Below are 16,614 nucleotides of genomic sequence, written 5' to 3' on the forward strand. Positions count from 1 at the left end.
CAGCCCTCTCCAGACCTTCCCAGGCTGTGTGGCAGGAGTCCCCTGCACGTTCAAGTTGCCCTGCCCTCAGGTGGCAAAAGGAGAGTGGATGTGACCTTTCCTGAGCCCCAGGCTAAACAATCTGCATTGGCCTTGGTGAGGTAATGCCAAGTGACAGCTGTGGTCTCAGGTAAGACTTTATTGTGTGCTTGTGTGGGGTAACCCTCCTTGTGAGGTAGGGAGGCAAGGTTGCAGCAGCAGGAAGCAGCCCTCTTGGGTGTCACTCTGAAAATGAAGTAGGGTGGTGACCATTCCTCTGCCTCTGCGGTGGTTTAGTGCCTTTCCAGCCTCTTGCCTGACAGCCACCCCCAGTTCCCACTGTCCTTCCTGGACAGTGCTGGTCCTGAAGAGTCCAGGCTGAGAGTCTCTCAGAGAGCAGGACGGTCTGCATCTTGAAAGCAGGGATTGATGGTGGTCGTGATGGCACTTTTGTAGAGAGGATTGTTGTCCTGGGGAAAGACGTTGCAAATTGTGAGGGAAAATCCCAGGATTCCCTGTCCCCTTCATCTAGTCCTAAGTGGCTAGCCTACAACTTGAGCAGGATCCTAGGAGCCAGTGGAAGTCAGCAGAGGGGTGAGAGGAGTCAGGGCTGAGCTCAGGTGAGGAAGCAGGGAGCAAAAAGGGGCCCAACCAAGGAAGGCAAACAAGGACAGCCCCGCAGGGTGGGGCAAGAGGCAGTCTCCTTACCTGCTTCCAGTTGAGTTGCTGCTGCTCCTTCTCAAAGCGTCTGTATTCCCGACGGTCATATATTTCCACTGAGAGCCGGTAAGCCAGGACCAGCCCCAGTCCCACTGCCACGATACCCCCTATGCAACCCAGCACAATGGCTTGGCTGTGGTCTGCTCCTTCTATAGGGGAGAACAGGACACAGACTTCTGGGGGCTGGGGCATAGGGACAGATAAACAGTTGCTCACAGTGTCCAGCCTCTCCAACCCTCTCACTGGCAGCAAAGGGAACCCAGTAGGATCCAAGGTTATCATCATTGCCCGGGACCTTAGTCTTGTCTGCTTGGTCCATCACCTCTGCCCCTGCCCTGAATTCAGAATTCTGCTTCAGCCCCCAGTCTGGTTTCCCATTATCTTCACCTGCACGTCCCCAGAGTTTTAGGCCCTGCCCATCAAACTTCCAGGGCTCCACTTGGCATCTCCACCTACTTACTCTCTTGGGGTCTCACTCTCAGTGTGACCCTGCCTCCAGCCTCATCCTCCACCAAGAAGAAGAACAGCTGATTGTCCAGAGTCCTGTCTTTGCACCAGCCATCATCCAAGATAGGGGCCAAATCCAGGGTCACGTTGGCATGGGCACAAGCTGTGCTGCAGTTGGTGGCCAGTGGGCCAGTCCCAAAGGCCCCACACTCTGCACAGTCCCTGTGTGGTAGATGCCAATGTTACCAGCTGAGTGGTTGTCACCCACTAGCCCCCACCCACAGCACAAGCAAGAAAGAGAGCAGGCAGACAGGAGTAGCTCCTCAAGCCCCACCGTGCCCCTGCTCCTGAGATGCAAGACCTGAGGCCTCACCTGTGTCTCTCGCATGGCGTCTTACAGCCTGGGCACTGGTCGCACAGAGCACCATAGTAGCCGTCGAAGCACTGGCAGCGGTTGCATTTGCATTGTCCGTGCCCACTGCAGAGCCCTCCTTCGGGACTGACACAGCTGTCTATGTCCCCGCTGCACTCACATGCTCTGCCCGTGCGGTTGGCATGACAGTAACATACTCCACATTGGCAGCGGCCGAAGCCTGGGGCAGAGCCATGTACAGGGTGACAACCATAAATCCCCACACACAATTGGCCATCACATGCCCCCACAGGCCCATGTATTCAGCCCATTTCAAGTGTACCAGACACATGCTCTAACCTAACTCATTATACCAGAATCTTTGACATGTGCCCTCAGTGTCATGAAGCTCCCAGAGCCTAATTGCCTTGGGAGGGACCCTCAGACCCTGCCCTCCTTCCCAAAGTCTCCAGGTACCTCCACAGAGAATGCCCTCGTGTCGCTCACAGCCGGCATCATCACACTCGCACAGACGCCCGGAGCTCTGTCCACTGCAGCTGCAGCGTCCGCACTGGCACCGTCCCTTTCCACTGCACAGGGGCCCTGTTCCATTGGGGGCCCGGCACCCAGATTCCAGATCCGGGGAGGACAGCTCAGCCTCAGAGCACTCACAGAGCCGGCCCAGGCGGCCGGCGGCACAGCTGGGAGGGAAAGGCAGAGGAGAGAGAAGTGGGTCCAGGAGTTTGACCATCCCTGACCTGTCTCTCCCAGGTTCCTCTAAACCCATGTTCTCGAAGAGTTAGAGACGAGTGGCCAGAGTGAGGGGTGCCAGAGTGCAGTGAAGCAGAGTGGAAGAGTGAGAGTTCCCTTCAAGGGGAGGGCTTAGGATGTCTAGGAGACTCCAGTGGGAGGGTGGAAAGTGACGGAGGAGGAATACAGGGTTGGTCATTTGTGGGGAGCCAGCTGGGTGAAAGGAAGAGGGGGCCCTCACCTGCACACCCCACACTGTAGGTGTCCCTGGCCATGACTGCAGTGGGGAGCCTGAGGCTGGCTGTCACTGCAGTTACAGCCACACAGTGTATGCAACTCCACAGTCAGTTCCTCAGAGAAGCCAAGGGCCCGGAGCCTCAGGAGATGGGGCTCTGGGAGGCAGTGGGTAGCTTGGAAAGTAACCCAGAAATTCACCTGAGGACAGTGTGGGCAGATTATACACATGTGCACACCCCAGCCCACTGATCATCCCAATCCCTACCCTTTAGTAAATTAAGGGATAGGCCAGGCACAGTAGCTCATGCTGGCAAACTCAGCCTGGGCAACATAGCTAGACCCCATTTCTACAAAATATTTTTTTTTGTTTGTTTGTTTTTTTGCTACTCCAGGTAAGAAGCAACAAGAGGAATACAAAATATTTTAAAATTAGGTGTGGTGGCACACACCTGTAGCCCCAGCTACTATAGAGGCTGAGGCGGAAGGATCACTTGAGCCCAGAAGTTCGATGCTACCGTGAGCTATGATAATGCCACTGTACTCTAGACTCAGCAACAGAGCGAGACCCTGTCTCTAAAAAAACAAAAATTAAATCAGGCCGGGCACAGTGGCTCATGCCTGTAATCCTAGCACTCTGGGAGGCCGAGGCGGGTGGATCATTTGAGCTCAGGAGTTTGAGACCAGCCTGAGCAAGGGCAAGACCCCGTCTCTACTAAAAATAGAAAGAAATTAATTGGACAACTAAACATATATAGAAAAAATTAGCCGGGCATGGTGGTACATGCCTGTAGTCCCAGCTACTCAGGAGGCTGAGGCAGGAGGATCACTTGAGCCCAGGAGTTTGAGGTTGCTGTGAGCTAGGCTGACGCCACGGCACTCTAGCTGGGGTAACAGAGTTGAGACTCTGTCTCAAAAAACAAAATAAATTTAAAAAAAATTAAATCAAACACCACATGTACTCATTATTAAATTGGAACTAACCAGTGAGCACATGTGCACAAAGGGAAGTAAAACTCAGTGGAAATCAAGCAGGGGGAAACGGGGATAAGAAGAGGGGCAGAAACCTACCTAACGAGTACAATGAACACTATTTGGATGATGGGCACAACTATAACCATTACTCAAGCATTACAAAAGCAATCTATGTAACCAAAAACATTTCTACCCCCTTAATATTTTAAAATTTTAAAAATAAATCAATTAAAGGATAGGATCATAACACCCATCTCCCAGAAACTTGCCTGAGGAAGCTGCTCATTAAGCCTTCTCAGAAAGGACGGATGAAGGACTACCCCACGCTACCACGTTGTTTTCAGTGCCGGCCCCTGTCTTTTCCTGCCTGCTTCAGTTTTCCACGCCCACCCCCCACTTCCTTCTGCCTATCCTGGAGAGCTCTCACCGTCTGGTTGACTTGGACATGGCTGCACTGTCCCCGATCCTCAGCCTCACCCTCCCTTTTCTCAAGACCCCCACACTGGGATCTGTAAGAGATGTGGACCCCAGGAGGGAGTGAAGAGTGTTCGAGGGTCACAGTGGATGACAGGCTCTGTGGGAAGAAAGGGCGTGGGTAACCATGTGAAGGCAGGACCCAACCCTACCTCTGCCCTCTCCAGCCATTCCCATTCTGCCAGCACCCTGCCCTCTGCCACCTGGGGCTCCTTCCATGCTGCCTGGTCAGGAGGCATTTCTGGAGCAAGGGCGTGTGAGAAGGCTGAGTGGAGCACCCTGGTTCCAAAGGCCTCTAAAACAGCATTTCAAGGTAGCTGCCAGTGAGGGCTGCTGGGGGTCAAGGGCTGGCCAGGTGCTGTAAATGTGCAGTGACTGTGTTTGTTAAACGCCAAATCAGGACACATAACCTGGATGCATGCAAGATCTAAAGGACAGATTCATCACACTAAGTGTCCTGGGAAATTTGATGCGGTCTCAGATTTCCTTGCCATGGATTTAGGATGTGGTCCCTATCATCAAGAAGCTTACAGTCCAGTTGCAGAGATAACACCTAAACCCAGAAAACACTTAAGAATGTTTGTGGTTCCTTCTGCCTGTGCAATTCTGTGGTTCTTGTGAAGAATATCTCTGAATGGTTTATAAACTTAACAAAGGCAGCCTCCAGATCTCACATTCTTTATGTACAGACGGACAGATGCCAGCCTTTCCATTTGTTATCTGTGTGACCTCGGGCAAGTCACTTAGTCCCTTTTATCTGTTTCCTCATCTGTAAATAGGATAAAAGTTAGGAAGCAGGGGTTCTGTTGGGGTAAAATGAGGTAGCAAACAGTTTGTGCACCTAGGACAATGTTTGGCATGAAATAAAATCTCAATGAATATAACTTTCCTTTCTTGCTCAAAGCAGGGCTCCAGGCTCTGCACGTGGCAGACACTTAAGATTTGTGAATGTGAGACTGAGTAAAGTATTAATGACAGCCACATGCAAACTTTAGGTAGGAGCTGTGGGATGTGAGACCACAGCTCATTCCTTAGCTCTGCCACTCCACCTGAGGGTCCCCTTCCACCTCTCCCCAGTGCCCACCCTCGCCACCGTTTCCCCACCCGGGCCCCTCACATTGTAAGCGTCCATGATGAGCTGTACCACATTGCTGGAGTCCTCGCTCAGCTCCCCCACTGCAGACTTAGGAATCAGCTTACTCAGCTCCTGAGTTATGGGGAGTTGAGGGAAATGGTGGGTCACAACTCTAGGAAAATGGGCTCCTGGGGGTCTGGAAGGGAAGGTCTATGGGGGGCGGAGAATGGATCTTTAGGGGAATATAGAAAGGCTGGTCTGGAACTAGAGAGTCTGACATGTAGCTGGCTCTCACCTGGTAGACAGGCAGTGTGGCACTGGTAACGGCAAAGATGGGTTGGATGTTTGCTGCAGAGAGGGCCTGGGCTACCTGACCCACAGACGGGTAGTCCTGGGGGAGGGAGCAGGAACAAGGTGAACACCACAGGTTTCCCCCACAACATGCAAGGTCCTTCCACCCAGGGAATCCAGGAATCAGGTGCCACACTCTGGAGGAGCCCTGGAGGCTTGATAAGGAGTAGGGATGAAGTAGGAAGTGGAGTGACACAGGTTTCCTGTCTGAACAGCTGGAAGGACATGGGGAGGAAGAACTACTGGAGAAGACGGCAAGCTATCAACAGGGTGGTCACCAGTGAGGGGTACGGGTCCTTGAAGGACAGGAGGGATGGCTTAGATGGGGAGGGGCGGGGGGAACTCACAAACTCTGGGCTGCGACTGTAGAGGCCATTGCTGTCCAAGTGGCAGTGTCCATCACTGGGCATAAAAATGCCACCCAACTTCCCATCCCCCGCTGTGTGGAATGTGTCATCTGAAGTGAACACCAGCAGCCGGGACACATTTCTCCAGCCAATCTGCTCCTGGGGTGAATGGGGGCAGGGGGCAGGCTGTACACCAGGGAATAGCCCTTGAGCCACCCCAGCTCTATGAGCCAAGGATTCGGCCAGCCCACTCTGAATCAGTTTATCTGTCCCCTTGCCTCTAGCTCCTTGCTTCTCCTTGCTCTCCCCAGCCCCCAAACCAAGGCCACTGCTGGTGGAGGGAGGCCTTTTTGTGAATTGGAAAAATATACATCTTCCTCAAGGTATTTTACTCTAGTCCACCAAATAATTGTTAAAATAAATACACAAACTACACTGACTACGGTATGAATGGCACCCCCTAGCACTGTGCACTGCACAACCAGAGTAGGGAGTCCTGTTCCCAGACAGTCCTTCAGGCTCAGATCCCAGACCCACCTCCTCACCTGGCAGAGTGCAGCCTGCAGAATGGCATCGAAGCCACCTTCAGGTGAGTCCAGGTTGCCAGACACACTCTGGCGCCCCACCTCCCGCTCAAAGGCCTGGGCATCCCCGGTCAGGGACAGCACGTGGTGAAAGCTGAAGGGCGACTGGCAGCGCTCCACCCGGCTGGGGCAGGGGTGGCGCAGCTTGGAGGGCACCGTGCTCACAAAGGGCAGCACTGTTTTATCGACAAAAGAACCAAAACCTGGGAGAGGGGAGGATGAAAGCTGTGCCAGAAGCCACTGGGCAGCAGCAGGACGCTGTTGGGGTCACTGCAGAGGACTCCGTGGGAAGTGGGGAGTATGATCACGGAGGACGTGATGGGAGAGGGTGTGCCCATAAGGCAGGGACCCAGTAACTGGTAAGGGCAAGGGTTGAGGCTACAGGCTTAGGGAAGTGGGGGGGGTCATTAAGAGGAGGGCACAAGGGGGTCACAGACAGGGGCTTCCTGAGGGCAGAGGAAGAAGGTCAGGGTGTAGCAGCAGCCTGAGGCAAAGGGAGTGATGGTGAAATGAGGAGAGATGGCACAGAATTCGGAGCCAGGGACTGTGTGTGGCATCTAGGCCTTGCCCAAGAGACACTGGCATCAGGACAGTTTCCAGGTTGGCAGGTGTAGGACAGCTGTCTGACCCTGGGAATATATCTGAATGGTCTCTCCAGACTCAGACCTCCTCCAGCTCTGACCTAGAAGATGAGTGTCTGTAGGGAGAGGTGCACGAGCCTGTGGCCTGGCCAGGTCTGTTAACAACTGGGAGAGGACAGGTGGGGCCTTTGTGAGGCCGGGGTTAGCAGCGGCTAAGGCGGTGGCTGAAGTTAGAGGCACAGGCAAAGGCTGACAGGGTTGGGGGCAGCGCTCCTCTCACCAATGCGCACGGAATGAGTGACCTCCTGCAGCCGGACCAGCAGGGCGTGCCCGAGCTGGCGCACGCGTTCAAGGTCATCCTTCATGGAGTAGCTCAGGTCCATAAGGTAGTACAGGTCCACTGGGTATCCCGCGGCACGGAGGAAGCGGACCCGGAGCTGCTGGGGCTCCCCTGGCGGGTGGGTGTCGGGCACTGGTAAGCGAAGCGCTTTTGAATCCCAATCTAGACCTCTGTCCCGCGCTCGCCTCCCCTAACTCACCCGGCCGCAGCGTGACCCGGACCCGCTGCGGCGCCAGCTGGGTGGCCCCCTCGCCACGGGCACCCTGGCGGAGCGGCTCGTCCTGCAGCACCTCCTGCCGGCCGCGGGGCTCCTCCAGCTCCTCCGGCGGGCAGCCGCGAGCCAGCAGCTCCTCTCGCCGTGCGCAGCGCCGCGCCTCCGCCTCCCCCGACGCCGTGAAGTTCTGCTCCGCAAGGGGAGGCGCGTCGGGACCCGGTCACGGGCCCCCCAGCTCCGCTCCCACAACCACCCTGCGAACCTGGCCACCTCCAATCCCCCCACCCCAGATCAATCCCCTGAGCCCTTCTGATTCCTTGCCCTCCTCAGCAGGCTACCCTTGAACTATGTCCTTTCTTCCTTGTCAGAGCCCCGACTTCATATAGAAGTCCCTCCTTCCCTCCCCTTATCTCAACTCCCCTTTTCCCCAGCCACCCACCCTTCTTCCCCTAGAGCCACAGACTTCCTGTTGAGATGTCAGGGACCTCACTACCACAAAAAAGTGGGGGAGCCTAGCCTCCTGATCCAACCTCCCCTGCGTGCTCAGACTAAAATGTGAAGGGGGTCGGACTAAGACCCACAGTTTCTGGGAAGGAAAAGGATAGGAACAAAAAGGAGATGACACCTTACCCCTAACTGTCTAGTAACCTGACCACAGGGGAAGGAAATGGTTATAGCTGCTTGTCAGCTGACCAGGGTGCCAGCCCCTAATCTGGGGATTGGAGGAGGCAGACACAGACCCAACTGTCCCAACAGGCCCAGCTCCCCAGCTCCAGACTTGCACCTCTGCCTCTCACCTACCCCAGATTTGGAGTCTGCCCTTCCTGTCCTCCCACATTCACCGGTGCCTTTCTCCTGGCCCTGTCAGCATCAGTAGCTCTGCTTTTGCCTGAGTTTGCCCTCAGCTCTTATCTCCCAGCCTGTGCTGATCTAACTCTCCATCTTCTTGTAAGAGAGACAGCTCTGCCCACCTCCGGCTCAGGCACCCCTTATGCTCTGCCATTCTGTGAGGCCTGTCTCTTTAAAGCATAAACAAACAACAGCCAGGGAGGTGACTACACCCCAGCATCCTTCTTGGCAACTTAGATAGCTCAAGCCTTCCCAGTACCCCTTCAAGCCCACAGGTTTCCAACTCCTTCCCTTCTACCTGTCCAGTCACAGGCTGTTACACTCTCGGGAACATAATACCCTCATCTCAAACACAGACTCAGAAACCCAATCACACACTTTCTGCTGTGAACCGAGCTCTGTCCCCCCACCACCACCAACAAATTCTTATATTGAAGCCCTAACCCTCAATGTGATAGTATTTGGGGATGGGTCCTTGGGAGGTAATTAAGTTTAGATGAGGTCACAAAGGTAGAGCCCTCATAATGGAATTAGTGCCCCTACAAGCAGAGGCAGCAGAGAGTTTGTTCTCTCTCTCTTTCTCCACTATGTGAGGACACAGCAAGAAGGTGGCCTGTCTGTGATCCAGGAAGAGAGCCCTCACACCAGAAAACCAAATCAGCCAGTATTTTTTTTTTTTTTTTTTTTTTTGAGACAGAGTCTCGCTTTGTTGTCCAGGCTAGAATGAGTGCCATGGCGTCAGCTTAGCTCACAGCAACCTCAAACTCCTGGGTTCGAGCGATCCTTCTGCCTCAGCCTCCCGAGTAGCTGGGACTACAGGCATGTGCCACCATGCCCGGCTAATTTTTTTATATATATATATATCAGTTGGCCAATTAATTTCTTTCTATTTATAGTAGAGATGGGGTCTTGCTCTTGCTCAGGCTGGTTTTGAACTCCTGACCTTGAGCAATCCACCCGCCTCGGCCTCCCAAGAGCTAGGATTACAGGCGTGAGCCACTGCGCCCGGCTCAGCCAGTATTTTGATCTTGGACTTCCCAGCCCCCAGAATTATGAGAAAGAAATTCTTGTTGCTTAAGCCACCCAGTCTATGGTATTCTGTTATGGCAGTTCATACATGCACAACAGTTCCCTCTACCTATACACAAGCATGAATTTCCACAAGCATATACTTCTTCTCAATTTATGGTCATAAGTCCTCTGCATTTATATACAAACAGATACAGACATAATCATACATGCACAGGAAACTTGCATGCATGTGACACACACACATAATCACACATAGGAGTCCCATGTGCACAAACTCAGTCACGCATGAGACTATGGAATATACTCAGAAAATCACACATGTGCCCACACAATCACACACATACATCTAGGCTGCACATACACATACATATGGTTCAAAGGCCACAGGGCCATCTTTACCAGTTGCTTGCACCATGCACAGCTGGGGTGTGAGAGGATGCACTTCTGGCAGGAAGGGGCTGGCTGGCAGGACCCCAGAAGAGACAGGTCAGGATCCCTCCATTCTGTAGCCTCCCCTGGAGATGGGATCTTGGCATCCAACTCACTCTCACCACTGCTCAGGGCCAGCAGGAAAACAAGGACCATTGACAAAGCCACCATGGCCTGTAATAGGATATAAAAGAGGACATGTGGGTCCTCAGGAAAGACCCCAAGCTCTCAGTCATCTAAACTTACCTTGTGGTTGCCACTCTAAAAACTCTACCACAACTTTTTTCTTTTTTTGAGACTGAGTCTTGCTTTGTCGCCTGGGCTAGAGCGCAGTGGTGTCATCATGGCTCACTGCAACCTCAAACTCCTGGGCTCTAGTGATCCTCCTGCCTTAGCCTCCAGAGTAACTGGGGCTACTCACTCTTGCTCTGGCTGCTCTTGAACTCCTGAGCTCAAAAGATCCTCCTACCTTGGCCTCCCAGAGTGCTAGGATTGCAGGTGTGAGCCACCATGCCTGGCCCTCTATCCCAATTCTTTATCTCCCCTCATAGTTTCACTTCTGTGAATTCAGCAATTTCTTCAAAAGAGTGGGAAGGGGCAGGTACCAGGCTGGGGTGTGGGCCTCAAGAAGACCTGTCCTTCCTGTGTGCAGATCTCATGTGGCCAGGGTGAGCAAAACGGCCTGACAAAGGGTCTGGGGGCTGGTCCTGGAGTGACTGAGGTCTACACCCAGGTCTATTCACCAAGTTTCCAAGCTGTAGTGGTGAGAGAACCAAACAGGAAACAGCCTGGATTCTGGTCCTGCCATAGTCACTCACTGGCTGTGTGACAAGTCAGACTTTCTCTTTGGGCCTTAGTTTGCATATCTGTAAAGTAAGGGAATTGCAATAAATAATCTGATAGGTATTGCAGTCTTCATGATCCTGGATTCTAAATGAGGGAAGAGGGCCAGTGAGTGGGAATGAGAGGAAGGAAGGCTGGAGCAGATGAGGGAGTGTGTGAAAGAGTCCAGGAAGGGTAATTCTACTTGTTTGACATGGTAGCAAGAGGAATGAACATTAGCCCACAGGAAGAACTCTCTACAGGTCTGGGATAAGGGAGGAAGGAAGGCCAGTGCTAGTAAAGATTTTCTTTTTCCTGTACTTTGCACAAAGGGAATCTAGATTTGGAGAAAGCAATCTGGGGTGGAGGCAGGGTAATTCCTGGAATGATCTCCAGGAAGACCAGGCAAATTCCTAATTTTAAAAAACTTATTTGACACCACTTCACTCTAGCCCTGGTGACCGAGCAAGACCCTGTCTCGAAAAAACAAAATAAAATAACTTATTAATTTAAAAATTGAATAGATAATCCATTACTGTGCTTCAAAAGTCAAAAAATTAAATCCCAATGGCATTTTTTGCAGAAATAGAACAGCTGTTCCTAAAATTCATATGAAATTGCATGGCACCCCAAATAGCCAAAACAATCTTGAAAAAGAACAAAGTTGGAGGACTCCCACTTCCCAATGTCAAAACTTACTACAAAGCTACAATAATCAAGACAGTGGGGTACTGACATAAGGATAGATATATAGATCAATGGAATAGAATTGAGAAATAAACATCCATCTGTAGTCAACTGATTTTCAACAATAGTGCCAAACCATTCAATGGGAAAAGAACAGTCTTCAAGAAATGTTGTGGGGAATACTGAATATCCACATGCAAAAGAATGAAGCTGGACCCCTACCTCACAATATATACAAAGATAAACTGAAAGGGCCAGGTGTAGTGGTTCACACCTGTAATCCTAGCACTCTGGGAGGCTGAGACAGGAGGATCGCTTGAGGCCAGGAGTTCAAGACCAGCCTGAGCAAGAATGAGATCCCCCATCTCTACTAAAAATATAAAAAATTAGCTGGGCACAATGGCATGTACCTGTAGTCCCAGCTACTTGGGAGGTTGAGGCAGTAGGATTGCTTGAGTCCAGAAGTTTGAGGTTGCTGTGAACTAGGGCACTCTCGCCAGGCAACAGAGTGAGATTCTGTCTCAAAAAAATAAAATAAAATAAAAATAACTGAAAATGGATCAAAGACCTACATATAACTGCTAAAACTGTAAACTCTTAGGAGAAAATATAGGGGTAAATGTTCCTAATCTTGTACTTGGCAATGGATTCTTAGCTATAAAACCAAAACAAAAGCAACAACAACAAAAAAATAGGTCAAATTGAAAAAATGTATATATGTGAAAAGAAGTATAATAAAAGAAAAAATAGATAAATTGGACTTCAAAATTTTAAATTTTGTGCATCAAAGGACACTATAAAAAGAGTGAAAAGGCCGGGCGCCGTAGCTCACGCCTGTAATCCTAGCTCTCTGGGAGGCCGAGGCGGGCGGATTGCTCGAGGTCAGGAGTTCGAAACCAGCCTGAGCAAGAGTGAGACCCCGTCTCTACCATAAATAGAAAGAAATTAATTGGCCAACTAATATATATAGAAAAAAATTAGCCGGGTATGGTGGCGCATGCCTGTAGTCCCAGCTACTTGGGAGGCTGAGGCAGGAGGATCGCTTGAGCCCAGGAGTTTGAGGTTGCTGTGAGCTAGGCTGATGATCACGGCACTCACTCTAGCCTGGGTAACAAAGCGAGACTCTGTCTCAAAAAACAAACAAACAAACAAAAAAGAATGAAAAGACAACTCACAGAATGGGAGAAAATATTTGCAGATCATATATCTGATGAGTATCCATAATATATAAAGAACTCTTACAATTCAACAACAAAAGGACAAACAACCCAATTAAAAAATGAGCAAAAGATTAAAATATACAATTCTCCAAAGAAAACAGACAAATGGCTAACCAGCATCAAAAAAGATGCTTGAAACCATTGGTCATCAGGAAAATGTAAATCAAAACTCAGAAGGAGATAATACATATTTATATCCACTAGAATGGCTACAATAAAAAAAAAAGAAAAACAACAAGTGTTGATGAGGATGTGGAGAAATTGGGATCCTTATACACTACTGGTGGGAATGTAAAATGGTACGACCACTGTGGAAAACAGTTTGGTTCCTCAATAAGTTAAATATAGAATTACCCTACCGTATGATCTGGCAATTCCACTCCTAGGTATATACTCCTAAAAATTGAAAACAGATGTTCAAACAGAAACTTGTATATAAATGTTCATAGAAGCACTATTTACAATAGCTAAAGGTAGAAACAACCCAAATGTCCATCAGCTGATGAATAAATAAACAAAATGTGGTATAGCCGTACAATGGAATGCTATTTGCCCATAAAAAGCAATGAAGTACTAAGACATGCTACAACATGGATGAACCTTGAAAACATTATGCTAAGTGAACAAAACCAGTCATGAAAGACTACATATTGTATGATTTCATTTATATGACATACCCAAACTAGAAAAGTCTATAAAAACAAAGTTATCAGGGAAGAAAGGGGAATGGGGAGTGACTGTTTAATCAGCAATTTGTTTTGGGGGTGATGAAAAGTTCTGATATCAGTGACAATGGTTGAACAACATTGTGAATGATACTTAATGCCACAAAATTATACACTTAAAATGATTCAAATGATAAATTTTTGCTTATTTTATCATAAAAAATCAGAAAGTTAAATAAGATAGTGAGAAATCTCCCATCCAAGACAGCCCAGTCTCCATACCTACCCTAAATAAATATCATGTATTATCTTTTTTCTCATAATCTTTCTAGAGATTGCTTTATGCATATACATACAAATTAATATGAATATTCTTTTCAAATGGTAGAATTCTATCAATGCTAGAATACACACTATTTTACACAGTTTTATTTTATTTATTTATTTATTTTGAACTCCTGACCTCAAGCAATCCTCCCACCTCAGCCTCCCAAAGTGTTAGGATTACAGGAGTGAGCCAACCACACCCTATTTCTTTTTTATTTTAACTACTTTTCTTAGAGATCTTTCTAATTTAGAAAATTAAGAAGTTCCTTGTTCATTTTTATAGCCATATAAACTTCCATTGCATCATATCTTAGTTAATCATCCTGGCCAGGCATGTGTGGCTGACACCTGTAATCAATCCTAGCACTTTTGGAGGCAGAGGTGGGAGGACTGCTTGAGGTCAGGAGTTTGAGACCAGCCTGAGGAAGAGTGAGACCCTGTCTCTAGAGGCAGGAGGCTCACTTGAGCCCAGAAATTTGAGGTTGCAGTGAGCTATGATGCCACTATACTCTACCCAGGGTGACAGAGCGAGACCCTGTCTCAAAATAAATAAATAAATAAAACAAATAAAAAATAAGAAGACATAATTAGTCCCTTAATGATGGGCATTTAAATTGTTTCTAATTATTCACTACAACAAATAATGCTACAATGAAATGTCATGCATTTATCATTTTACATGTGTGCGAATCAATCTGTAGGATAAATTCCTGAGGGATGTGCAGGATCAATAGATTGTGGTGTTATTTGTAATATTGGAAGGTATTGCCAACGTAAGCTCCTTGGGGACTGTGCCAGTTCACATGCCCTTTAGCAGTATATGAGAAAGGCCAGCGCACTCCTTGTCATGAAGCATCCGTGTCTTCCTCAGCCTGGGCCCAGGCTCAGGTCCAGATGCTCTCCACTGAGTGTGGGGAAGGGTGGGGTGCAAAGTCGTTGACTCCCCCATCCTGCCGCCCACCACCTGTGACCTCAGGCGAGGTAGATAAGGGAGGAGCCTCCACATCCCCCCACACACACACCCAGAGGCCGCCCCAGGGCGGAGCCTCCCTGTAACCTCAGCCCTGCTTGCTGTGCGTGCCTGCGGTCGGTCGGTCGGCGGGGAGGCTGAGATGCTGCAGCGCAGAGCACAGTTCTGACTCATCTCTCACAGGTGGGGCCCCTGCTGCCACACAGGTTTCCAGGATAGGACACACACAGAGACCTCAAGCCCATTCGTCTCCCCATAGAGGGGACCCCTGGGACTCCCTGGACAACCTTCCCCTCCCCTTCTTCCTAATTCTTCCCTCTTCTCCCTTCCTTGGGGACATATGCTCTGCCACCTGCTTATCTGTCTCTTTCTCTCTCTTTCTGTCTCTCCCCCTGTCCCTCTGGCTCCTTCCTATTCAAAACTTTGATTACATCTCTCTGCTGCTTTTCTCTTCTCCATTTCTGCACAGTTCATTTTACTTCCTTTTCCCTCTGTTCCTAACCAGAGAGTGGCCCAAGGTCATCCAGGGCACTAGAGGCAGAGCAGAGACTGAGACAAGTCAGGCCTCTTGGCCTGTTTGCCGCTTGCCTGCCTTCCAACTCAGGCACCATCACCATCAAATATGGTGTCTTCTTCCCACTAACCCCGATAGGCTGATAGGCTCTGCCTCATCTCATTTCTCTTTCCTTGGGGATCTTCCTCAGTCTTCCCTTCTCTCCCTAGACCAAATGCTTGTTCCATTTTTCTGGACTCCATTCTGACTCCAATACACACCCTATTGTCCCCCTCCACAGCTGAGAAACAGAGGCTATCCCCAACCCATCCACCTCCCAAGTCAAGCAGAACCCTCTGCTGCCCACTCAGTCTTAAAGAGGGAACAAAACCGAGCTGCTGGGCCACAGTCTCCCAGGGGTGTGCATCTGTGGCCAAGGTAGCGACAAGAAAGAAGTCTGAGCTAAAGGCAAAGCATCATGCAGCAGACAAGGCAACAGGGAATAATAATGTTGGGAGAACCCTACCTTGACGCCAGGCAGGCACTCAAATGACAGCACTCATACATCCCCACCTCTTTTCCCTCCCTCCAGGGACATAGAGGCAAGGGTTGTGAAACTGGAGGAGAGAATGGGGACAGGGGATCTTAGGAATGTAGAAAGGAGTCAGAGCCTTTCTCAAGTCCAGAGAGACCCTGGGTGTCCAGACGAGAACCTTCTTCCCAGGAGGTTGGGAGCAGCAGGGATTAGGCTTGCAAGGAGAGGAGGTAGGAGGGCTGGTGCCCTGGTACTCACAGGTGCGTGCAGAGCAGCCCTTCCTCTGGAGGCAGTTGCAGCCTTTGTGTACTGATCTGGGAGGCTGCAGAGGAGGAAGTGACACGCCCCGGTGTGGGGGAGACTTGTGGGTAGTGGGGGTGACTGATCTAGGAGAAGGTACAGCAGATAGGCAAAGGAAGTAGATGATGCAGAGATTTGGAAGAAGTTCATTTATTGAGCCCGTCGCGTGCTGGACACTTCACATTACAATTAAAGCATACAACAACCTCCTAAGAGGGGTGTGAGTCCCCCATCCCCCAATTTTGCAGATGTAGACAGTGAAGCTTAGAGGCAGCAAGTAAAGAACTTGGCTGGAGGTCTCACAGCTGCTGAGTGGCTAGTCCAGGATTTAAATCCAGGTCTGTCTGCCTCCAAAACTGGCGACCTCAGAACCTCCTCATATAGGAAGGAACATGATAAGAGGACTAAGGCGGCAGTAAGTGTTATAGAGATGGGGAATTTAGAGACTCTTTTTGTGTGTGTGTGAGAAGAGACTCTTGTTCATTTTGAAAACCCAGTGCTGGCCAGCAGCGGTGGCTCACGCCTGTAATCCTAGCACTCTGGGAGGCCGAGGAGGGTGGATCACTCAAGGTCAGGAGTTCAAAACCAGGCTGAGTTCAAAACCAGGCTGAGCAAGAGCGAGACCCTGTCTCTACTATAAATAGAAAGAAATTAATTGGCCAACTAATATATATATAGAAAAAATGAGCTGGGCATGGTGGCGCATGCCCGTAGTCCCAGCTACTCAGGAGGCTGAGGCAGGAGGATCGCTTGAGCCCAGGAGTTTGAGGTTGCTGTGAGCTAGGCTGACGCCACGGCACTCACTCTAGCCTGGGCAACAAAG

At 50.0% G+C, this 16,614-nt stretch overlaps 1 protein-coding gene across 4 annotated transcripts; it reads right to left on the reverse strand.

Moving 5' to 3' along the window:
* Positions 1–158: 158 nt before the first annotated feature.
* On the reverse strand, positions 159–15,853 carry ITGB7 (integrin subunit beta 7). 4 transcript variants are annotated; one of them, XM_076007295.1, is made up of 17 exons: positions 15,750–15,807; positions 12,861–12,897; positions 11,692–11,797; positions 9,743–9,946; positions 7,448–7,649; positions 7,189–7,359; positions 6,289–6,530; positions 5,744–5,902; positions 5,341–5,436; positions 5,088–5,177; positions 3,924–4,070; positions 2,529–2,722; positions 2,015–2,238; positions 1,559–1,778; positions 1,199–1,407; positions 727–887; positions 159–488 (listed from the first exon to the last, which is right to left on the reverse strand). In XM_076007295.1, exons 4-17 carry the CDS (start codon positions 9,941–9,943, stop codon positions 408–410), a joined length of 2,397 nt encoding a protein of 798 aa, XP_075863410.1. In that variant the 5' UTR covers positions 9,944–9,946; positions 11,692–11,797; positions 12,861–12,897; positions 15,750–15,807; the 3' UTR covers positions 159–407. The 4 variants fall into 4 exon arrangements, with proteins under 4 accessions (XP_075863410.1, XP_075863411.1, XP_075863412.1 ...); XM_076007296.1 differs by lacking the exon at positions 12,861–12,897 and having other exon boundaries at positions 15,750–15,802; XM_076007297.1 differs by lacking the exon at positions 11,692–11,797 and having other exon boundaries at positions 15,750–15,801.
* Positions 15,854–16,614: the final 761 nt, after the last annotated feature.

The sequence above is a fragment of the Microcebus murinus genome, chromosome 10, assembly GCF_040939455.1.
Source record: "Microcebus murinus isolate Inina chromosome 10, M.murinus_Inina_mat1.0, whole genome shotgun sequence".
Taxonomy (NCBI): Eukaryota; Metazoa; Chordata; class Mammalia; order Primates; family Cheirogaleidae; genus Microcebus; species Microcebus murinus.

Bases quoted from the DNA above. Each gene is read 5' to 3' on its own strand.
- ITGB7 (XM_012763353.3), bottom strand. From the start codon at position 9,943: ATGGTGGCTTTGTCAATGGTCCTTGTTTTCCTGCTGGCCCTGAGCAGT. The intron at 2,239-2,528 runs GTGAGGGCCCCC...TTTCCCTCCCAG, and splicing joins CTACAGTGTGGGGTGTGCAG to CTGTGCCGCCGGCCGCCTGG. The intron at 1,408-1,558 runs GTGAGGCCTCAG...TCTACCACACAG, and splicing joins ACGCCATGCGAGAGACACAG to GGACTGTGCAGAGTGTGGGG.